The sequence below is a fragment of the Myodes glareolus genome, chromosome 13 (genome assembly GCF_982192425.1).
Source record: "Myodes glareolus chromosome 13, mMyoGla1.1, whole genome shotgun sequence".
In the NCBI taxonomy this organism is placed as follows: Eukaryota; Metazoa; Chordata; class Mammalia; order Rodentia; family Cricetidae; genus Myodes; species Myodes glareolus.
The window spans coordinates 55,426,968-55,451,787 of NC_142038.1; the positions used below are offsets into that span (position 1 = coordinate 55,426,968).

At 41.5% G+C, this 24,820-nt stretch overlaps 1 protein-coding gene across 3 annotated transcripts in view; it reads right to left on the reverse strand.

The window, feature by feature from the left end:
• Positions 1 to 24,820, reverse strand: part of Wdr33 (WD repeat domain 33) — a 115,645-nt gene that overhangs the window by 23,357 nt on the left and 67,468 nt on the right. For all 3 annotated transcript variants that reach the window (XM_048442564.3, XM_085700020.2, XM_048442566.3), the window contains exons 8-16: positions 15,650 to 15,776; positions 14,056 to 14,210; positions 13,877 to 13,955; positions 12,669 to 12,779; positions 8,180 to 8,274; positions 7,547 to 7,633; positions 7,163 to 7,302; positions 5,716 to 5,868; positions 4,413 to 5,498 (exon numbers count right to left, since the gene is read on the reverse strand). In XM_048442564.3, coding sequence (XP_048298521.3) covers positions 4,413 to 5,498; positions 5,716 to 5,868; positions 7,163 to 7,302; positions 7,547 to 7,633; positions 8,180 to 8,274; positions 12,669 to 12,779; positions 13,877 to 13,955; positions 14,056 to 14,210; positions 15,650 to 15,776 — 2,033 coding nt within the window. The remainder of the gene's footprint in view (positions 1 to 4,412; positions 5,499 to 5,715; positions 5,869 to 7,162; positions 7,303 to 7,546; positions 7,634 to 8,179; positions 8,275 to 12,668; positions 12,780 to 13,876; positions 13,956 to 14,055; positions 14,211 to 15,649; positions 15,777 to 24,820) is intronic.

Sequence of the window (24,820 nt, forward strand, 5' to 3'; positions counted from 1 at the left end):
TCCCAGTGTACATAATTATGGTGTGATGCAGGTGGAGATGGGAAAATCCCTAGATGCCCAAAGGCCAGCTAGCTTGGCAGATGCAGCAGCAATGCATCTGACACACTGATGTACTCCAACAAGGTGGCATGCACACCCCTGTACTCACACAAAGCTCACAGCGACATACACACAAACAATTCTAGACTGGGGGAGGGGCTATTCACAATCAAAGGGAAAAGCACCTGTATTCTAAACCTCCAAAAGGATTTAGTTAAAGCCAGATCTTTTCTTGTAATATTACACAGGAGCTTCAGAGGGAGCCAAGAGTCACGGCGGAGTGCCACAGCTCTTGCAGAGGGCAAGTTCCTCACAACGGGAAAGGCCTAGCCTCTACCAGGTAGGCAGCAGTAACTGTCATGCTGTGACACAGCAACCAGCCCTAAGGCTACATCAGGTTGGAGCTTTTTATTGCTGCTTGTTTATTTTGTGGGATGGCAGTAAGGGGACTACTTTCAGAAGTTGGTTCTCCTTTTCCACTGCGTTAAAGCAACATCTCTCTTATTGCTGATACTACACAGTATAAGCTGGTGGCCTGTGAGCAGCAGTGCTGGGATGTAATTACAGATTTGTGCCTCTACATCTGGCTTTTTTTTTTTAAGTTTTGTTTAATTTTATGTGTCTGATGTTTTGTCTGCATGTATGTATGTATACTACATGTGTACCCAGTATCCATAAGTCAGAAGAGGATATCAGAGCCCCTGGAACTGGAGTTTCAGATATTTGTGAGCCATCATGTGAATACTTGTAAACAAACCTGAGTCTTCTGCAATAACAATACATGTTCTTAATCATTGAGCCACCTCTCTATAGAGCTCGGGTGTGTGTGTGTGTGTGCACATGCGTGTGTGTGCATGTGTGTGTGATATGTGTGCATGTGAGCAGGAAGGTGCATGTTTTTGTGTGTGCAAGTATGTGGAGGCCTGAGGTTGATGCAAGGAATCTTCCTCAATTGCTCTTCCATCTTATTCTCTAAGTCAGGGTATCAATAAAACCCAGAATTCATTATAGCTAGTCTCACTAGTCAGTTTGTCTTAAAGATTCTGTCTTCACCTCATAAGGTTGAGTCACCATGTCCACCCAGTATTTGTTCTGATTTTCCACATTGTCCTTAGATCAGGGCTCTTAACAAAGCAAAGCCAGAGAAGCAAGAAGTGGTGACACGTGCCTTCAATCCCAGTACTTGAGAGATAGAACTCTGTGAGTTCAAGGCTAGCCTGGTCTACACAATAAAACCTTGTCTCAAACAAAAATAAAAACAATGACAACAAAAGAAAAAAGCAAACAAAAAGTATTTGGGCATTCTTAACACTTAACGACTGGCCTTTGTACGAGGTTAGCACAGATTCAAAGATCAATAGTAAATGTGCATACAATGTGAAATGTAACCATTGGATTTACTGAATATGTGATGTAGTGTTTCTGTAGATTTTCCAAAATTTGAAGATGTCATGAATTATATTATTTCCACTTTGTGGAATTTAGAATGAGTTGGATTAAATTCAGAGTTGTCACCCTAAATTGTCCTAAAACTCCACATATGTGTGAGTGTGTGCGTGTGTACAGATAGATAGATAGATAGATAGACAGACAGATAGATAGATAGATTATCAATCGTTTTCTTTGTTTTGAGACAAGGTTTCTCTGTGTAGCCCTAGTTGTCCTGGACTTTTGTAGACCAGGCTGGCCTCGAACTCACAGAGATTCACCTGCCTCTATCTCTGCCTCCTTAGTGGTGGAATTAAAGGTGTGCATCACCACTGCCTGGTTTTATAGCTTATTAATTCAGTGTGTACTTGCATGTGTACTACTTACTCTAGTTATTAACCATTTTTTGGTTTTATGAAAGAATAGTTTCATTTTGGAGGATTATAAAAAGAATAAGAAACTTTTACTGTTATATGATGAGTGAAATTATAGACATGTTAGAGAAGAAGATAGTCAAATTTATACATGAAAACCATCACGGCTCCAAAATTTCTTGATGAAAATTTGCTCCTATTTCTTATATCCTAAAATCTGACTTTCTCTACTTTGGTTGAGCTTTTTCTTTATCTTCATGTTTAATTCAGTGGAATCTGGGTGCTAACATAGCGGCATGAAAGATACTGCTAAGAAATGTCTGGAGCTAACAGCAGGAAGCAAAGCAGTAGGGCTGGGGAAAATGGCTCAGTGGACAGGAGTGTGTGCTGCACAAGTACTGAGCCTGGATCTCCAGCACCCACACATGCATTTAGGACCCCAGCACTGTAAGGAAGAGATGAGGGCTTTTGGCTGCTGGCCCATCCCTAGGTTCAGTGAGAGCTTCTTCATGGGAATAACGTGAAGAGTGCTAGAACAGAACAGCTGACTACATGTATGCACATACACTAAATAAGTCAAAGCCCCACATGTTTCTGGCAATACAGTACTGATAGCATTTTCTCTCTGTTTTTGGAAATAGACTCATTATGGAACACAGGCTAGCCTTGAAAACTCAACCCTCCTGCCTCAGCCTCCTGAGTTCTGGGTTTATAGACCATAGCTAATGACTATTTTAATTGATTGATTTTTGTGGGTGGGGCATATTCTCAATTGTACATTTGTGGAGTCCTGAGATCCAGTTGAGGTGGTCAGACTTTTACAAGCCAAGACACCACTCTGGCAGTTTTTGACTGCCAGTGTCTGCTCGTGTGACTGGCTTGTGACATGTAAGTAATTTTACTATTGATCTTTGAATCAATAGTAAAATTAAAGGCATGGTAGCACATGCCTTTAATCCCAGTACTCAGGAGACAGAGGCAAGCAGATCTCCCTGAGTTTGAGGCCAGCCTGGTCTACAGAGTGAGTGTCAGGATAAGATTCAAAGCTACACAGAAACCCTGCCTCAAATAAATAAATAAATAAATAAATAAATAAATAAATAAATAAATAAATAAATAAATAAATAAATGTTCAGAGTCATCACTCATAACCAAACACTATTAAATCCATTCATGTCCATGCTGTCTTGTGTAATTTACCCAAAACAACTTCAAACTCTTCTTGCATCATCTCTCAAGTACCAAATCAATGACTGAGTAGCAAAACTTCTTGAAGACAGAGTCCTTGAAAACGACCAAATATTTACATAAATATCCTTCCTACAAATACTATTTTGGAGACTGGACAGGGTGGTACACACCTTTAATCCCAGTATTTGGAGGGCAGAGGTAGAGAGATCTCTGTGAGTTTGAAGTCTACATAACAAGCTCCAGGCCAATCAAAACTCTACAGTGAGACCCTATCTCATAATATACATACATATAGATATATATGTGTGTGTATACACCCATATATGTGTATGTATGTATATATAGGTGTATATATGTATAAATATATGGATGTATATATGTATGTATGGAGATGGTTTTCTGACACGTAGTCAAGGATGACCTTGAACTCCAGATCCTTCTGTCTCTAGCCAGCATGTACCACCATGCCCAGTTTTATGTAGGATCAGAGACTGAACCCAAGATGTCACAATTGCTGGCAAAGAATTTTGTCAAATGAGCTACATCTCCAGGTTCCTGCAAATAATTTATATAACAGGAGAAAACAGCTTGAACAGACTTTCACGCACAAGGGCATTATTTCTGAATACTCTGGTCTGCAATCAATTTTTCTATAAATGCATCCATTGAAATGAAAATAGCGAGGCAGAGAGTTTACAGTATCCTTCAACACCCCCATGCCATCTTTAGATGTGGTGCATATGCCATATACAGTAAACAGATACAAATAAATGCCATTAAAACAACAGTAACAACTGATGGAATGGCTGAGAGGTACCTGCTACCAGGCCTTATACCCTTAATTAGATTCCTGAGGACCAAATGGCTGAAGGAGAGAATCAATTTCTAATAATTGTCCTCTGACCTCCACATGCTTGCTATGGTATGTGAGCATTTGCACGCACATTTATTTTAAAAACATCTTAAAGTGAAGTGGATAGAAATGTAGAAGGTGGGCTGCTTATTTGCTGGCCCAAGGAATAATCAGGCTGAAAACTCCACAAGAGACTCCGACAACTGTGGAACTGTCCACAACCAAGCACACTCCCTCCCTAGAGCCACAGCTCTCTGGAGCCCTGACACAAGTAACTGTATTCCACGAACAGCTGATCTGTTCTGGATTAATCTATGTGAAAAAGAATAAGGTGCAAGAGATCTATTTAATGATGGCAAACTAGCTCTTCATCTCCATCTCGCCACGTTCTTCCAGTCAGACCGCCACTGCTATAAGCCACTGCTGACACTTAAGGAGCAGGAGGGCCCAGCTGTACAGTGTCAGCTCTGTACAATGCAGAGTCCATTCCCATGTGATAATGTGTACAAGCTGGAAATGAGTAATACCTGATTGAAGGGGGCCCGGGGCCCATCACCTAGCAAAGGTGTTTTCTGCTGCTGGAATGGTATTGGTCCTTGAGATGGATGTGGCCCTCTTGCCGGGTTCTGCTGTCCCTGAGGTCCAGGGGGTCCTTGCATGCCACCCTGGGGTGGAGGTCCCAAAGAGCCCTGGGGTGGCCCCTGTTGCCCTTGTGAACCTGAGGGCCCTCGAAGTTCCTGGGGAGGGCCCAACATGGATCCCTGTGGTGGAGGTCCCTGTAGGCCCCGCATCTCCTGGGGACCTCTCATTTCCTGAGGGCCATGTCCCAGCAATCCACTTGGAGGATGAGGTCCTCTCATCTCTTGAGGTGGGTGGCCGATCATCATCCCTTGAGGAGCAGGACCCTGATTCTCCCGAGGTCCTGGAGGTCCCTGCATTCCTCTTGGATTCAGTCCCATCAGAGGTCCCTGAGACACTGGACCTTGGATTCCTTGAGACCCTGGCCCACCCTGTATCCCATGAGGATGAGGAGGTCCTTGCATTCCTCTGGGACCAGGTGGTCCCTGCATTCCTTGAGTACCAGGAGGCCCCTGTGGACCCATGTGGCCCTGAGGAGCAGGTGGACCTTGGGGACCAATGTGACCCTGTGGTCCAGGTGGACCCTGAGGACCCATATGACCTTGAGGACCAGAACTACCTTGAGGTCCAGGTGGCCCTTGAGGACCCAAAGGGCCATGAGGTCCAGGGTGCCTCTGCATTCCTTGGGGACCATGCATGTCTTGAGGCCGTGGCAGTCCCTGGGGAGGGCCCTGGGGTCCTTGTGGTCCCATGAATCCTTGTGGTCCCCCACCTCCTTGATGCAATGGGGGACCTTGTGGTCCCATTTGTCCCTGGGGTCCAGGGGCTCTGAACTGGCCCTGTGGACCCGGGGGCCCCATTTGAGCCACCAATGGCATCTGCTGAGATGGATGAGGCTGCTGAAAACCTTGAGGAATCTGAGATATTGGACCTTGTCCAGAAAAGGCCTGAGGTCCGAGGAGAGGGGTACCAGACGAGGGCGGAGGCTGGATCTGATCAGCCTGCTTCTGTGCAAGCCTTTCAATTTTAAGTTGCTGGAAAGGGGAGGGAAAAAAAAAAACAAAAAATAATGAGTGTACTAAATAAATAAAATAAGCTAAAGCCTTCAAATAAGACTGCTGCATTGCCTTCTGACATCCACATAGACACCATGGCACACACACAATAAGAAAGTATCATTTAAAAACAACACTAAACAGGTAGATAGAATATCAACAAAAGGCATTATCTCTACTTTCTTAGCTCACACACCTCTAAAAGCTGTGGGTTGGTATATTGCAATGTGGCCATTTCTTGCTCAATTTCTGCTTGTGTTTTTTTCTTTTCTTCCAATTTGATATCCTCTTTCCTGTCATTCAGTACTTCATTTGGAGCAGGAATTGGAACTTTATTTTGCATCCAGGCCTTAGAACAAAAGAGAAAATTAAATTACATAGAAGCATGAAAATTATGATAGGTTGAAAAAATTTCTCTAATATCATCAATATACATAGCTGAACTGTCTTCACCTCTAAAGCCAATTCTTTGTGACATAAGAATAGAGTGGTCTGGTATATTAGTAATTGAAATTACTAAAATTATGAAAGCTACAAGCTGTAGTTTGGTATTCTCAAAGCTCATATGGTGAAGCTTTGGTCCTCGGGTGATGACACTTTGGGGAGAAAGTGGAATTCTAGGAGGGAGGGGCTTGAAGGAGTGAGGCGGTCATTGGGGTACACCCTTGAGGGGATACTGAGATGTAGGCTCCTCTCACTCTCTCTGCTCCCTGGGAAGTAAGAAGTGAGAAGCTTTATTCTATCACATGCTCCCCATCATAATATTCTCTCAGGCCGCAGACCAGAGACAAAGCCACACAACCTGGACCCTCTGAGACCGTGAACCAGAACAGACTTCTGCCTCAGTTTCAGCGTTAGCATGGATATGTGTCACACTGACGGAAAGCTGACCTAAGTACTGCAAGATATTACAGCTATCGAGAATGCAAAGCTTTAAGGCTGGAGAGATGGTTCAGTAGTTAAAAGCACTGGCTGCTCTTCCAGAGGACCTGGGTTCAATTCCCAGCAACCACATGGCAGCTCACAACTGTCTGTAACTCCAGTTCCAGAGGATCAGACATCCTCACACTGATATACATGCAGGCAAAACACCAATGAACACAGAATAAAAATAAATTTTAAAGAAAGTATGCAAAGTTTGCTAGCTACTTGAATAAGCTATTTGTATTAATGGAGCAGAAGACAGATAATACAGAAGATGGCCAACACACTCTGCCTGCTTAGTCCTTCTCTTCCCTCTGACAATGTAAATGATAGAAATGAGACAATAGTAAAAAGAGGCCTAAAGAAGGTGGATGTCAAACTTAGTACTTCAGAGCACAAATGGCAAATATGCCTAAAAACAAGAATATGAGAAGGGGGGGGCTGGAGAAATGGCTCAGCGGTTAAGAGCACTGGCTGTTTTTCCAGAGGACCCGAGTTCAGTTCCCAGCACCCACATGACAGCTAACAACTGTCTGTAGCTCCAGTTCCAGGGCACCTGACACCTTCACAATGCACATAAAATGAACTTAAATAAACTATTTAAAAAAAAAAAAAAGAATATGAGAAGGGGGCAGCAAAAGAGCTGGAGGAAATCATCCTGAGCAAGTTAGAGGAACAGGTCACAAATCTCTTGGCACAAGGTCACTTTAGTCCCTCACCTGCTGAAACTGAGCAGGAATGGGCTTTGCATAAGGAACTTTCTTCTGAGGAACTTTTTTCTGATCCTTTTGCATCACTTCCTCCATTCCCCAATCCAAGCCTGGAATTGTCATTTCAATTTCATTCGATTCATCTTTTCCTGAAACCATAGAAAGAACTAGGTAGTCCTTTAAACAAAACAATGTAGCCTCTTAATAAATGAACAAACTGTTGGAAACATAATTTTTAAACATTACATAGTTTGAACCATTTCTATTCACATTTCGCAATATAAGCCACGTGAACATTTCAACACCACTTATTAACAAATTAATTTACAAAGAAAATAAGAGAGTTTTACAAAACCTTATAAAAATGAAATGAATAAACATAGCTGTCCTTACCCATCTGTTCTTGCTCCATAGCTAATTTCAGTTGTTCTGGTATTCCCATCCCCGGGATCACTGCCAGACTATTAGGTTCCAGGTCATCTACAAATAATAGACCCATCATCAGAGAGCTTCATAGTGTCCCCTACAAACGATGCTTTATAAAAATAAGTAATATCACTGGGGGCAGTAGCACATCTTTAATTACAGCATTCAGCAAACAGAGGCAGCAGATCTCCATGAGTTCAATACCAGCATAGACTATATAGCAATAGTTAAGTCAGTTAAGTTAGCCAGGAATACACACTGAGAACATGTCTCAAAACAAAACAAAAATGCAAACAAACTAAAAGACCCAGGAGATATTGCTGGTGACTTATAAATCAAAAAACTATAAAATTAAAACTAAAGCTGGGTCTTTTAATCCCAGCACCTGGGAGACAGAAACAGGCAATCTCTAAGTCCAAGCAAAAAAATTAAATTATTTGGTGGTTGGATTATTTGGTATGAGGATTGAAAGGAGCGCATCAAGCACTGGATCACTTAGTTACATCCCTTGCCCTAAACTAGTTTTGTATGAGCCTTCTAACACTTAATGTTTATAATGGAATATCATGAGACTTCAAAGGACAAAAATGCAGATCTTACCATACTCTACTCCATCTTCAGACATGCCAGGTAAAAGGTTCAGATTATATCGATCTCGCATTTTATCACCTGGTCGGTTTCGAGTCCAGAATTTGCTGATGAAATAAAAATAACGGGAGAAAGAGAAGCATGGTTTCAGTGTTCTCTCTGGGCAAAATAGTTCAAATCAAGTTTTAAAAATACTGTTCTTTGAAATATTTTAATTGTGGAAAGAGCATTTTACATCAGAATGCAAAGCAAAACTTAAACTAGAAAAGTTAACGTCTAACTCCATCTCTTTAGCATAATACCCTATGCCAATCACTACAAAAACAGCAGATTAAAAGCTGTAACTCAGAGAAGGAAGAGTCAGGACAAGAAATAATATACTCAGGCTGTGTAGAACAGGACACCCTGTAATCCCAGCACTCTGGAGGCAGATACAGGAAGAGTAAAAGCTCCAAGTAATTTTCAGCTACACAGCAAGTTGGAGTCTAACCTGGGTTACATGACTCTAGTAGTGGAGACTAGAATCAGAGAAAGAAAACAAAAACATCAGAAACACAAAGAGAATGGTAAAAAGGCAGAAAATTATGGGAAAAGAAAGAGTAGGAAGTAAAGAGAGAATAAAGAAGTTCAAGTGAGATCTACAAAATCCTTCACAAAAGCAAATACCAGCAATAGCTACCAACTAGCACTGGGCCATACTGCCGCCCAGCCTGCCTGTGTCAGCAGTAATGACCAGGAATATACTAGCCCTTTCTGGCACGCCATCAGAGGAACAGTGAGCTAGACAGACACTGAGAGGACTGCAGAGTGTGTGCCCAGGGGACGGTTACATTAGGGGCAGACACTCCAAAGGGACAACATTGGCTGTGGAGACTTCAAGGAAAGCGTAGTGTGGGAACCTACACTCAAGAATACATGGAAGGCATCACCTCAGCCACTGCCTACTTTAGCAACAAAACGGAAACATGGGACCTCTCCGAAATCTGGCACAATGTAGCCAAAAGTAACAAATATTTCCAGACTGGAACTTTGTCGAAAGCAGCTCAAATCTGTTTGGGAAGAAAACACCCATAACAAATGTAAACGCAAGAGAGTGTGTGGAAAATTAATCTCCATGTACCAGAGAGAAGAGGATGACTGGCAGGTGGAGGTGTGCAGAATGAGGGATGCCTCAGTCTGGGAACCTCCTACAGAATGCTGAGTCAAACACAGAAACGCTTTTGTGGTTTTGGTTTTGCTGTTGATTTATCAAGGTCTCCCTATATAGCTCTGACTGGCTTGGCCCCAATCTCACAGAAATACACCTGTCTTACCTCCTGGAGTACTGAGATTATAGGCATACCCCCACCACAGAAACTCTCATCAGCAGAGATCTAACCTTTTGAATTAATTACTGAGACCAGTAGCTCTCTCTCCACCTGAAGAGCCAGCTACAAAAACAAAAACAAAAAACCAAAGGGCAGGACAGGGAAAACCAGTCAACCCAGTTAGGAAGAAATATTGACTTCTGCATTATTTCCCATTTCCTTTGACTTATTCATCGTGGTGGAAGAAAATCACTTGATTCTAATTAATATGCAAATACTAATATAATACATTTAAAGGAGGCTATTTAAATACTTGCCCAATCCTAATTTCTATACAACCTGCAGTAGTTTGAATCAGGTTCAACTCAAGCTCTGGTATTTGAACACTTAGTTCAGAGTTGACAGCCCTATTTGGGAAGTGAACGTGGTGTAGCCTTGCCTGAAGAAGCATGTCATTGGAAATTATATATATTTCCAGTTCCCCTTCTCTGCCTCATGCTTGTAATAGAGGATGTGACCTTTCGGCTACCGGCTCTGGCCTTCATGCCTGCCACATGCTGCCATACCTCTGCCTTGCTATGATGTACTCCTAACTCTCAGGAATTATAATTCAGAATAAATTCTGTCTTCCTTAAGTTGCCTTTGGTCATGGTGTTTTGTCACAGCAAGAGAAAAGTAATCAATTAACACACTATCTCAGTATCTCAGTAGCAACCCTGATATCCAGGAAAACATGGAATGAAATATTTCAAGCCCTGAAAATAAACTCCCGCCAAACTGAAGAACACACTGAGTGAATATATATCCATCACACATAACTTTAATTGTCAATGACACAACCGAAGTACACCTGGGAAGAAATAACTTCAAATGAAGAACTATTAGACTGGCCTGTAAACATGTCTGTGGGGCATCTTCTTGATTATTAATTGATGATGGTAGGAGGGAGGCCTCGCCCATTGTCGGCAATACCATACTCTCTAAGGCCTCCTTCCCAAAAGAAGCTGAACATGAACCTGAGAGCAAGGAAGTGAGCAGTGTGCTCCATGGTCTCTGCTCCCAGTTCCTTCCCAACTTTCTGAGTAACGCAGTGTAACTCAGGAGCTGTCAGGTGACACAAACCCTCTCCTCTCCAAGCTGCTCTTGGCCATGATGTTTATCATAGTGACAGAAATGCAAACACCAGGACAATGTCCAAAGTGACTTCATCCCAGGAATATGACTGAATCAACATATGCAAATTAATAAATGCAACACAATACATAAATAAAATTAAAGACAGAAGTCACATGATCATCAACAGCTGTAGAAAAGACCCCTAACAATTCAACATTATTTCATGATAAAAGCCCGGAAGAAAGTAGGAATAGAAGGAAGGATATATTCCTCAATATAATAAAAAAAATTTATATGACAAATCTATAGCCAACATTATAGTAAATGGGAAAAAGCTATAAGTATTTTTCCTAAAATCTAAAATGAGACAAGGATACTCATTTCCTCCCCTTTCATTCAAATAATGCTCAAACTAGAACATTAAAAAAGAGAACAAAATAAAAGTGACAGAAATAGGAAAAGAAGTCCAAGTATTCCTATTGGCTGATGACACGCATATAGTTAATAGATCACAAAAGACCCTACCTGAAAATTCTTACCCTAGATAAATACTTTAAACAAAGTAAAAGGATATGAAAGCAATCTTCAAAAATAGAACTTTCTGAGAAAGAACTCTGTAAAAATAGTTACAGCGGATTCAAAACAAAACAAACAAACATGGCAGCCCATATCTATAATCCAAGCACCTGGGAGATGAGGCATCAAGATCAAAGACTAAGGCTTTCTTGGCTACACAGTGAGTTCAAGACCAGCCTGGGATACGAGACCTTGTCTTTTAAAAAAAGAAGATGAAAACTAACCAATGAGATGAAGGACCTCTACAATGAAAACTTTAAAACACTGACAAAAGAAACTGAAGAACTTAGCAGATGGAAATTCCTATGCTCATGGGCTAATAGCATACTGGGATATCAAAAATGATTCGCAGATTCACCAAGTCCCTCAAAATTACAGTGGTTTTCTACACAGTAAACAAAAGGGGGGAGTTCTAAAACGTATATGGAAACAGAAATGAAAACAAACAACAAAACAACAATTCGAAAAAAGTGCCAATTATTCTTAACAGAAAGAATAATACTGGAAGTATTACAGTATTTGATCTCAAATTATACTACAGACCCAATGTTAACAATACTGCATTGTACTGGTTCAAAAATAGACATGTAGACTAGAATAGAGAACTCAGAAATAAACCAACAGGTTATATCCACTTAATTTTTAAAAAAGATTTACTTATTTATTTTATGTAGATGAGTGCTGCTCTACCTTCATGTATGACATTATGTAAGAAGAGGGCATCAGATTTCACTAGAGATGATTGTGAGCCACCATGTGGTTGCTGAGAATTGAATTCAGGACCTCGGGAAGAGCAGCCGGTACTCTTAACGGCTGTGCCAAAGCTACAGCCCCTATATTCACTTAATATTTTAACAAAGGTGCCAAAAACATACACCAGAAAAATGACAATTCAAGAAAATGTGCTAAGACAGGGTAGTGGTGGCACATGCCTTTAATCCCAGCACTCTGGAGACAGAAGCAGATGGCTCTCTGTGAGTTCAAGGCCAACCTGGTCTATAGAGCTAGTTCCAGGACAGCCAGGGCTGTTACACAGAGAAATCGTGGCTCAAAAAACAAAAACAAACAAAAAGGAAAAAAAAAAAATGAGTGCTGAGAAACTAAATCTCTTATGTTCAGAAGAAATAGGGAAGAAGAGGAACAACTAAGAGCAAAGATTAGTCATATATAAGAATGAATACGAAACCCATTTATTTGCATGCTAACCGCCCCCCCCAATACTGTCTCCTCTAAACTAATTTTAAAGATAATCTGAACTGTCTGGGGGTGGTGGCACACACCTTTAATCCCAGCACTCAGGAGGCAGAGACAGGCAGATCTCTGAGTTTGAAGCCAGCCTGGTCTATAGAATTCCAGGATAGCCAGGGATACACAGTGAAACCCTGTCTCAGGAAAAAAAAAAAAATGGAACTATAAACATACACAAACACACACAATATATATTTATTTCCAACTACTCCCTGTGTATAGACATCTCTTCTTATCCTCAGTATGGTACTTACCTGGTATGGTCATTTGAGCCTGAGCAGAGAATATGTCCCAGAGGGTGCCAAGCCAAACTCCAGATCATTCCTTCATGGGCCATCTCCATCCCACCTACTTCCTTCTCTACCCTGCAACACAAATGAAAAACACTGCTGAACCAAAATTACCAAGAAATCACCTAAAACAAAAAAAACATACAAACAGAAGAATATTTAAAACATCAAAAACAAAAATATATTTTTTAGTATTTTAAAAAACCTATCATCTCAACAGCCATACAGATGGCTGAGAGGTAAGAGCTCCAACCACTCTGCCTGAGGTCTCGAGTTCGAGACCCGTCTGTGTGTGTGACACTTATGTATGTCATGCATGCATAACCGAAAAAAAAACCCTATCATCTCTTATTTTGAATCTTGCCAGTGCCATGTGTTACACTAGTTTTTCAGCAGAAGATTCTTTCAGTCAAATATAAAAGAGCCATAGAAAATCATGCTTCATAAATTATTTCAACTAAAAAAAATCTATTTTATTCTTCTATGATGATTTCTACATCCAAAACACAAGTGTTGTCTTCTTTTATTTCAAGCTAGTCTCTCACATTAGGACATAAAAAATGCAAAATTTGATCATATTTATATACATTTGAGAACTCTTCACAAACACATTCCTCCTTGAAGTCACTTATAGTCAACATAGCATTGCAAACATCACAGTGCATGATTTGGAGGTCAGTTCAAAACAGACTTTTTAATCTAAACTGAATGTCTTAATGTATGTGTGGTGTGTTTATATATGTGTGATGTGTGTATGATGTGTGCATATGATGACACCCAAGAGAAGGCATAGTGAACTTTTAGGCATCAGTTTTCTCCTTCCACCATGGGTTCCAAGAACAGAAATCAGAGTGGCCGGCCTGCACAGCAAATGCTTCACATCTGTTGAGCATCTCACTAGCCCTAGATCATATTCACCTGCATCGCTTAGTACACTATTTGTCCCAAGTCTGCCATGAAGGACCCTGACTTCGTACTTGGAGAAGTCCAAGTCACATGCAATGGCCATGGGCAGGTGTTTCTAGAGAGCTCCAATGGAGTTGGGCTTCAAAACACGCTAGTCCCCAGCCACCGGAATTTTCCTAGCTGAGGCCCCACTCTGCTGCCATACAATGCGGGAATGTGTGTACAGGCAAACATCAGCACTTCTCCACACAGCAGATGGTACATACCCAACATGCCAGAATAACAAAGAACCATCAGACCCTCCACTGGCAAAAAGCCCTTCGTGAACAGGATGCCAGGCTACAGCTGCAAATCAAAAATACCAATAAAGTTTAAATGATTACAACGTGCAATGGCTGCAAGAAGAGGAATTCCCAAAAATGAGAAACATATCCCAGCCACAGACCTGTGGCTTCCTTCTTATGACCTCGGAACACTTGAAGCTCTTCTTTCAGGTTTCGGATATCAAAAAGTTTACAGAGATGGTCACGTGATGCTGTCAGGAGCCAATTGCCATTGAGGTTTAACTTCACTTCCATCACGGTGTTCTTATGGGCGTGACTAGAAACAAAGCACGGACAGTACACCATGTCAGGATGCACAGCAGCATCACTTCATCAAGATGGTCCTTTTGTTGAAAGCACGTGGATAAAGATGGTGAAAGCTGTGGCCTGGTAGTAACAGAGTATGTGACTATAACTAGATAAGATTACATTTATTGTTTGTTTGTTTTGTTTCTCGAGACAGGGTTTCTCTGTGGCTTTAGAGCCTGTCCTGGAACTAGTTCTTGTAGACCAGGCTGGCCTCGAACTCACGGAGATCTGCCTGCTTCTGCCTCCCGAGTGCTGGAATTAAAGGTATGCGCCACCACCTGGCCCAGCGATAAGATCACACTTAAAATACACTCGAAAACTCTTGTCAATGCCAAGTGACATACAACTTTAATCCTAGCAATTGGGACGCAGGGGCAAGGCATACCTCTGTAAATTCATTGTCAGGTTGGTCTACACAGGTTCCAGAACAGCCGTGGCTACACAGAGAGGTCTTGTCTCAAAAAGAAAAAGAGGAGGAGAGGAAGAAGGAAGAAGATGGAGAAGACAAAGTATGGAAGTAGGCATTAGTTTACAGATGGTTTGAGGGTAAATTTTAATGAAAGGCAATGCTTTGCCCCAGGGCCTGCATAACGTTTATATCCAAGGGTTCATAATGTACTGCGCATGTCGTGTCTAACAGTAGCCTTGTCTTAACTAATTTGAACTATGATGTTTCATTTTCAATTAGGGCCAGGATAAGGCATCCATGTGCACCAAAACAATACATTCATGTAATGGTAACAATTACAAATCATGCCAAGGAGAAACATAGCTACATAAGTAAGCAAGTCTCCTTCAGGGGAGGACACAGATGGGGAAGAGATGCAAGATGGGTGGGGACAGAGAGGGAAAAAGAGCAAAGGGAGAGTGAGGGAGAGGGGGTAGAGAGGGAGAGAAGACATAAAAGAGAACAAAGGAGAGGGAGAAAGAGAAAGGGACAGGGGAAGGAGAGAAAGAAAACGGGGAGAGAAAGAAAAGATGACAGGAAAGCGGGGAGGGAGAGAGGGCAGAAGAAGGGTATGAGAGGGAGAGGGGAGGAGAGAACTGGCACAAAAATGGACAGACATCTTTGTATTTAGATGGAGTAAGCCAGGGAAAGTTGGGCCATGGCTAGGAAGAGGCAAAGGCACTAAAACTATAGGTGATCGAGTACTCTGAGGAAACAGAGACAACAGTAGGAACCTCATCTTCCTCTCAGTCCTGTAGGCTAACCCAGTAAAATTTAGGTCTGTAGCAGAGCAAATATCATCTTCCTTCACTAGAGATATAGAGAAAAGTCATAATTAACAAAACACCCAAAGACTGAAGTCCTTTGTGGCCAAACCACAGGAGAAAGCTAAGTTAAGTAATGCAGGCTGCCATTGGTCCCTCTTCTTCAAGGGACAAGGCAGGGTTCCTATCACTTACAGTGTTGCAAGACTCTGCCCAGTCTTGGGATCCCAGAACTTGATAGGCTGTTGGCTATCTTTACTTCCTGAAACGACTAACCCTTTGGTTGGATGCCAGTCTACACACTTCACATCAGCACCGTGACCTGTTGGGAAACACGTCAGAACAAAATCTCATTGGTCGGATGCATTGCAAGTGGGGCTCCATTCTAAATGACAAAAGCAGGAAAGGTGCTTAGTGTTGGTTGTCTAGGGTTCTGCTGGACCCAGGGTCAGCATGCCTCCCATACTACTGTGCTCAGTCAGGTCTCTTCTCTGGAAACTACATGCATCTTGCTCACCTACCTGCTGGCAGGTCAGTCATGGCTTTTTGGAAGATGCACTGTGTAGGCTTTTTAAGCATTTAATGCTGGTTATTTCAGTTCTAAAAGTCAACCTGCACTGTTCAGTTCAATGTTCCTTCTTCAGGACAGTCTGGGGAGTCCTAAGTCAGGTTTCCCCACTACCCCTTTCTAACCAGGAAGACAGTAACCATATTCCAGGTTTCTTGCTATTATTTCCTGAAGTACTTGAGGAGAAACAATGTCTGACCAGTTCACACAAGTTAAATATGTGAAAACAAAGAAATGCTACTAAAAATCACAGATGTGAAAAACCAGACTGAACAAGGCAAAGAAATGTTTATGGTTTTGGAAAGGCCATACTGTACAGAGTCAAGGAGTATTTATGTAGTAAATGCATTAAAAAGTAGGTGCAGTGAGAACTCTTTACAATCGTCCAGAAGGCAAAGTGTATTTACCATGCATACCACATGGGTTTGAGCTCAGAACAGTTCTCCCTGTCCCCCTCCCCCAAGATACATGCAGAGGGATGCACCAAGAAAGCACACGTCCTGTGATCTCATCCTATGTTGATGCAGTTTGTTTCTAAACGTTCTTGAGTAAGGTTCAAGTATATTCCAAAACACCTGCCATATAACATAGTAGTACTCAAAGAGTATAATTATTTCATCGACGTGACTCAAATGTGCATAATACTAAGTTTATTTGTTGTTGAAATCAATATGCGTTATCACTGTAGAAGGCAAATACGTGGATAATTACGTGACTGTGCACATACCCAGGTGTAAGAGAAAAAGTGCAGATTCCAACCTAAAAGGTTGATCCTTCCTTCTCATTGTGTTTGTTTTTAATTATCTCCTAACATTGAACATGTTTTATTACTGACATATGATAGGAAAGGGAAGTTCTGCAGTTATACTTTGATTATTATTAAGAAAAAGAAGTGGGGACCAGTAAGATGGATCATTGGGTAAAGACACTTGTCACCAAGCCTGGAGCCTGGAACACCAAGTGTTCTGTCCCTGGAGCCCACATGGTAGAAGGAATCAATCTCCCAAAGTTGTCTTCTGACCTCCACACATGCACCCCTTCTCAACATATAAACAGGGATAGACACACAACATAATTTAAAATATAATTTTTAAGAACGAAAAAAGGACTGGTACATCTGAGCATGGTGGTGCACGACTACAATCTCATCATTTGGGAGGTGGAGGCAGAGAGGAGCTCAGAGCCAACCTGAGCCTGTGCTACACGAGACCCTGCCTCAAAAACATTAAGGTCAGGGGCCGAGAGCAGTAGCACAAGCCTTTAATCCCATGCAGGCTAGCCTGCTCTACATAGAGAATCAAAGCTAGGGCAGCACTATGCAACTGTAACTTGAACAGCTAGTGACAGATCCCGGAAGAATGGCTGGCCAGCGAATCAGTCCAGAAAGGTGAGGTCCAAGTTCAATTACAGACTCTGTCCCAAAATATATGGTGAAAAGTGATTGAAAAGAGATAACCCAAGGTCAACCTCTAACTTCCATATGTGCCCATACTGGCATGTGTGTCCCCAGAAATGAGAGCACCATCACATATACAGAGACAGAAAAAAATAATCAGGATATATGAAACCATGTGGTCCTCCTAACCTGCCTGATGAGTCTAACATGCACAGGGAATATAAAATTTAGGGGTCATTTCCATCTAAAACTATAACACACAGCTATGTATATGTATCAATTTCAAAAATCAAACAGGAGTTTATGCAAAAGCAATATTGGCTCTTAACCACTGAGTCATAAGCTCTCCAGTTGCTGTTGTTAATGTTTTAAAAAAACAGTAATTTGCTGGGCAGTAGGAGCACATGGCTTTAACCCAAGTGGTGCAGCAATCAGGAGGCAGGGGCCAGTGGGTTTTTGGGAGTTCCAGGTCAATTTGGTCTATATAGTGAGTTCCAAGTCAGTCATGGATATTTAGAGAGGAGACTCTGCCCCAAATAAACAATGAAATTAATTAAAAGAATGAAGAAAAATAAAATCTAGTTGGAGAAATGAACACAAATATTTACCTTCCTGTTCAGTTCGACATGCATGAAGACACCTGAAGGGTGGAGCCTAGCAGACAGGAACTAGAATGGGGAGACAATTCATCCTTCAGTCTTGATACTATATTTGAGGCACCTATTTTGTTAGCTTTATTTTTTTTTTAATTAAAAGCATTTTTAGAGTGTGTTTGTGTGCAGGTACACTTGGCTGTGTGGAAGACAGAGGCTGGCATGAGATGTCTGCCTCTATCACTGTCCACCTCAGTTTGTTTTTGAGCCAGGGTCTTCCTTTCAGCCACACGAGTAGAACTGTCTGTCCCCAACCCCTAGAGTGCTGGAGTTGCAGGTGCATGGCACACACCCAGTCTCCAGGGCTAGGAGATCCACACTCAGGTCTTCATGTTTGCACAGCAAGTACTTTACTCTCCGAGTCCTCTTCCCAGTCCCACTATAATCAGAATACACATAAATTGGAGCTAGAGAGGCGACTGGGTATCTAAGGGCATTGGCTGCTCTTCCAGATGACCTGGGTTTAATTCCCAGTAACCATGTGGTTGTTCACAACCATCTGTAGCCGCAGTTCCAGGGGATCCAATGCATTCTTCTGTTCTTCATGAGCACCAGGCACAAACATGAACATAATACATAAACATGTCGGCAAAAGAGGCACACACATAATTGTAAAAATAAAAGTAACTTAAGTAACATGTGCGGCCTACTAACATTTGTGGCCTAAAAAGACACAGATGGGACAGACACACGGACGGACACACACACACACACACACACACACACACACACACACACACACGGTGGCAAGTATGCCTATAATCCCACCCGCAATCCCAGCACGTGAAGGTTGAAGTAGAAGGGTCTTGAGTTCAAAACGAGTCTGGGTTACATACTGAGTTTCAGAAAACAAAACTAAATAAAAAATATACATCTGCTCAAAAATACATAACACATGTATAAAAAGAGCAGACATAGAGCTGGAGATGTAGCTCAGTGATCCAGTACTAACAGGAATAACACACGAACCCCATAGACTCATAAACAAATGCCCAAGACTATGTCCTCCAAGGACAAGTCAGTAAGTTTGGAGACAAGACTTCACTATGTAATGGAATTATCTCTAGCCTAAATATCCAATATCTAAAACTGATTATGTACCAGCATACCCAAGCATCAAATTCTATACTATGAAGCCTGGTTTTGTTTACAAAATTACTAAAAATATTGTATACAATTACTACCATATTATGTGCAGAAAGACTTTGTTTAGATTTGGGTTACTAGCCCTATGATCGATCACTCATTTTACACAATAACTCAGGATATATAGTGCTTTGTGAATATCCAACATTGAGGGACAAAAATCATTTTAAAAAGTCTACTAAGCCAGGCAGTGGTGGCACATGCCTTTAACTCCAGCACTTATGAGGCAGCTGAAGGATAGCCAGCGTTGTTACACAGAGAAATCCTGTCTCGAAAAACCAAACCAAACTAAATGAAAACAAAACAACAAAAAAAAAGTTGTATTAAATTTACTAAGTAACAATGGATCACCTCTGGAAAGTAGGTATGAAATCACTATTATGTTGTGTGTGTGTGTGGTTTTTTTTTTTTTGACCTATGTTTATACATATGTCCATGTGTGTGCATGCTGCCTGTATCTGGGTGCCTGAGAAAGTCAGAAGGGGGTGTCAGATGCCCTGGAGCTGAGTTAATGGTGGTTGGGAACTAACCAGTGTAGTGCTGGCAACACAGAAACTCCTGAAGAGCAACATGTGTTCTTCCCACTCAGCCATTTCTCTTGCCCCTATCATTTTTATTTTTAAATGACAGAGAGAGGTAGAAGGCGGGAGTAAGAAAAATGAACCAGGTTGGCACAAAAGCAAGTTGATATGAAATTTATTCTTTTAATTAGTGTTTCAGTATGTTGCCCATGCTAAGTCCTCTGCCCTCAGCCTCCGGAGGGTTGCTGAGTGAACAACTCCCACTTCCTTCTTCAGGAGAGAGAAAACTTTCCATTTCCTGACAAAAAACATTTCAAGCAGGGTGATGGTGGCACACACCTTTAAACCCAGTACTTGGGAATCAAAGGCAGTAGAATCTCTGAGAGTTGGAGGCCAGCCTGGTATACAGAGTGAGTTCCAGGACAGCTACATAGAAAGAAACCCAATCTCAAAAAATCGGAAGGAATTTTATACAATAACTCAGGATCTATAGGAATTGGTCCCACATTAGCAAAACCTAGGGAGGGAGGGAGGGAGGGAGGGAGGGAGGGAGGGAGGGAGGGAGGGAGGGAGGGAGGGAGGGAGGGAGGGAGGGAGAAAGAATGGAAGAAATTGAAATGATAACATGAGATGACTTAGCAGTACTTGCCCAAGTCTGATGACCTAGAACCCACACGGTGAAATAAAATGACTTACTCATGAAAATTGTCCTTTGCCCTCCACATGCGCGCGCACACTCACACACACACAGTAAGTGAATGTGAAAAATAGCAGCAAGACTACCACAAATTTATCCTAAAAACATAAATTAAGATTTTTTTTAAAAAAATTTAAATACAGTCAGATATAATAGCACACACTTGAAGTCCTAGTTATTTGGAAGCTGAAGCAGAAGGACCATTTAAGTCCAGAACTTCAAAGTCAGTATAATTCTGTCTCAAAAAAGGAGACAAACCCCACAGCAAAACAGAAAGAACACTTTTAGATGACACAATAGGAAATACATTTTAGAAATAGAATAAGATTTGTCATAGTTCCCAAATTTAAATCATATTACCAAGATGAAAGATTTTAGAAACAAAGAAAAAGTCTCATGAAAACAAGCAACGGGCCAGAGAGATGGCTCAAAAGAGTGCTTGTCAACAGCGTAAGCCTGATGCCCTGAATTAAATTCCCAATGAGAAAAAAGAGAATCAACTACCAAAAGTTGCCCTACGATCTCCACATATACTGTGGCACCTTCACTACAGTCTTATATATGAACACCACACACTGCAGAAGTAATGCTTGCCTAATTTAATAAAGATAAATAAAACAACATTCATGAACGTCAAATGTTATAGGGTGATTCTAAGAGTGAACCTGGTTATATAAATGTAGACACACACTTGGGAAGCAAAGACAGGCAGAAATCTTGAGTTCTAGGCCAGCTTAGTCTACACAGAAAATTCTAGGAGAACCAGGGCTACAGAGAGAGATTTTGTCTAAAATTTTTGTAGTAAAACAAGTTACAGGTATTCTAGTAATGTTTTCTATAGTGTGATATTGGGGTTCTGTAAATAAATAATATGGAATAAATTTTGTGCACAGCTTTCTTGGTATGGCTTTAACATAAGCAGAAAAATGTGGAGGCTCATAGCTGTTATCCCAGCACTTGGGAGGCTGAGGTAGCAGGATCGTCAGAAAACAGTTTGGGCTACTTAAGAGATTCTGGCTGGGTGGTGGTGGCACACACCTTTAATCCCAGCACTTGGGAGGCAGAGGCACACAGATCTCTGTGAGCTCGAGACCATCCTGGTCTACAGAGCGAGTGCCAGGACAAGCTCCAAGGCTACACAAAGAAAGTCTGTCTCAAAAAAAAAAAAAAGAGAGAGAGAGATTCTGTCTGGGGGTCAGGGGTGTAAAACAAGGAAAGCAAGAGAGGAAAGGACTCACCGACTCATCACTGAATGTTACTCAGGTAACACCAGGTCCCACATTAGCAAAACCTATGCAGCACTGATATGCGTTGGTCAGAGGCTCCTCTGTAACAGTGGGACAACAAACTAGTACAAACTCAGAGAACACATGTGACCATACATGCTATTAAAATACAATTGGCACCTAGCCTCGGCATGACAAAACCTCCGGTAGCAACTGTGTGCCTGCAGAAGCGTACGAAGCACTGTGTTCAGATGTTTACTGCTTGCAGCTTGTCTGAACTGACAAGGCTGAAATCACATGCCTATGAACCAATGAAGGTTGCCTAAGGGAAATCAGGGTAAACTCAAATAATACAATACAACCTTTGAAACTAAAGCGGAAATATGGGTTTTAGAGCTGAAATTTTCTGTATATTGGGCACAGTGCAAATATTTGACAAAATTCATAGAACTGTATAAAATAAATAATACCTTATGCAAGTGTACTGCAGTAAGCCAGGCTTTAAATAAATACAGGCAGAGCCAGGGAGATGAACCAGTGGGTAAATGTTCTTGCCCCAAACCCCAGGGACTGTAGTTTGATCCAGGGACTCACATGGGGGAAGATATCTACTCCTAACAAGCTGTCATGCTTGTTACTCCTAATAATGCATCCCGGCACACTTCCCACCCTAACTAAATATATAGGCTGAAACGCCAGATGCAGTATGGTTCCAGGTAACCAAAGGAAAGCTTAACTAATAATAATCGTTTAGGAAAAATTTGCTGGGTGGGAATTTAAAGTCACACATTACGCTTCCATGGCACTTGAAATTTCCGGCCACAGGTTCTCTCCTATTACTTTGACCTCACCTCTACTCAAAACTCAAGGGATGGCTTATAATCAATCCAGTTAATGCTTTCATTTGCCAACACCGAGATAAGCAGGCCTGTGAGCCCAGGCAAATGAGCCTCAGTCCTCAGTAAGAAGCTCACAATTTAATTTCAAGAACACATGTGAACTGGCAAGATATACCTAAAGCTCATTAACTTATACAAAATCACCAGAAAAAATATAAATTAATAAACAAATTGTTTACTGACCTCAAACTTCAACTCTAAAAATCCCTCACATTATGGCTAGGGAAATGGCTCAGCCAGTAAAATATCTACCAACTCAAGCACAGGCACCTGAGTATGAATGCTTAGCACTAATGTAAAAGTTAAGCGTGGTAGCCTGACTGTAACCTTGTGCTGGGCGGGGACAAAGACAGCTCACTGGGCAGCTGGTGGTGATCTTCGAGTTCAGCAAAAAACCCTGCCTAAAACCACCTAGGTGAAGAGCTATAAAGGAGCACACCAGGCACTGACCTGTCTCCAACATATGTACCTTATACTTAATTTTTTTTTAAACACCGTATTAAACTCGATTGCTAATTATTTTTTCTTTTGTTTGGTTGGATGGTTCTGGGGTTTTTGTTTTGTTTTGTTCATGGTTTTTTTCATTTGTTTGTTTTGAGACAAAGGTCTCTCTGTGTAGACCAGGTTGGCCTTGAACTCACAGAGATCCTCCCGATTCGCCTCCTGAGTACTGGGACTAAAGGCATGTACCATCACATCCAGTATGATCATTTCATTTTTGAAAGAACAAAATTTCAGAAATTATTCAACATTCTTTGTATCTCCAGACATAGAAATTATAAAAAAAAATATAGCATTTGCACTGTTAAAGGAGTTAATACTAACTTGAGTAAAGTTTACTCACTCAGGCAGCTCCCACATAATCTAAAGAACATCTGGCAATGAATAACATTTTTAGGACTAACAACTTCTTGCTGTTGGAAAGAACTTCTAAAAGTAGTATGGTGGCACACACCTTTAATCCAGCACTCAGGAGAAAGAGGAGGCAGATCTCTGAGTTTGAGTCCAATCGTCTACAGAGTGAGTACCAGGGCTACACAGAGAAATTTTGTCTTGAAAACCAAAACAAACAAAAACGCAACTTTTTTTAAAAAAAAAAAAAAAAGGTTAAAACACTGGACAATAATAAGCTTGTCTTTAAGACACTAACGGCCTGCCACAGGTGAGCAAGAGATGGTCAGGTGGACGTGAGACGGCACAGCAGGTGAATTACTTGCTGTACGAGTCTCAGAACCCAAATTTCAACCTCAGATGTCATATGCTAGGAGAAGAGAACCAACTCCCACAAACTGTCCTCTGGCCTCCTCCACACAGATCTGTCAGAGGTGAACTGTGATCCTCTAGGGGACCAACAAGAGTCCCCAAGTGGAATGTGACAGACACATCCAGTCCTTCAGAGGAAGAAGCCAGGAGTGAGGGTTCTGAGTCTACGATGACTAGGACAGTCACAGTATTTACCCATTTTATTTAGATTACAACTGGACATGGAAAATATGGTGGGAGACAAGAGGTGCAATTGCAAAACTGCAAAATATATATTGTCTATAAGTCTGTATGGAACTCCTTCTAAACATAAATACTTAAAGACTTATCCTATATGGTCTAGTAAATATAAATGTGCACACACAGGCAGGCATGCACACGCACATGGTTCTTGGGCTGAGGATGTTGCCTGCTTGTTAGGTCCAAGTGTTTGCCTAGCATGCATAAAGCATTGGCTTCGATCCTCGGCATGGCATAAAACCTGGTGTGGTCCTACACACCTGTGATCCTAGCACTCGGGATGATAAGGATTGCACGGTTAACCTGTGTTTCAGGATATCTTGCCCTCTCTAAAAGGAAAGTTGCTTTAAACAATATTTTAGAAGAAAAAGTTCTAAGTCTAACCAAATGTTTAAGCTTTAACAGATAAGGCTAGACTTTTACACCAGTAGAAACTTCTCATAGATTCCTAATACAGAAGTGTGGTGTGAAGACTTGAAGCCAAAATGGCTTGATACAGAATGTCCTTGATGCTTCCCTTGTTTCCATGACATTTACTATAACCTTTGTGACTGCATTTTCCCTGGACCTCCTCCCCTGTCCACAACCCCATTCAGATCATGGGACCTGCCATTCCACAGAGGTTAACAGCCTTGACTTAACATGGTACATAGGACCCAAGGCTTGGTAAACAGTTCGAAAACCAATTCATGTGTTTTATTTGAAGGTCAGAAGTAATGTCCATTTTCCCATTTTATTTTTCCTGCATCAGGTCATT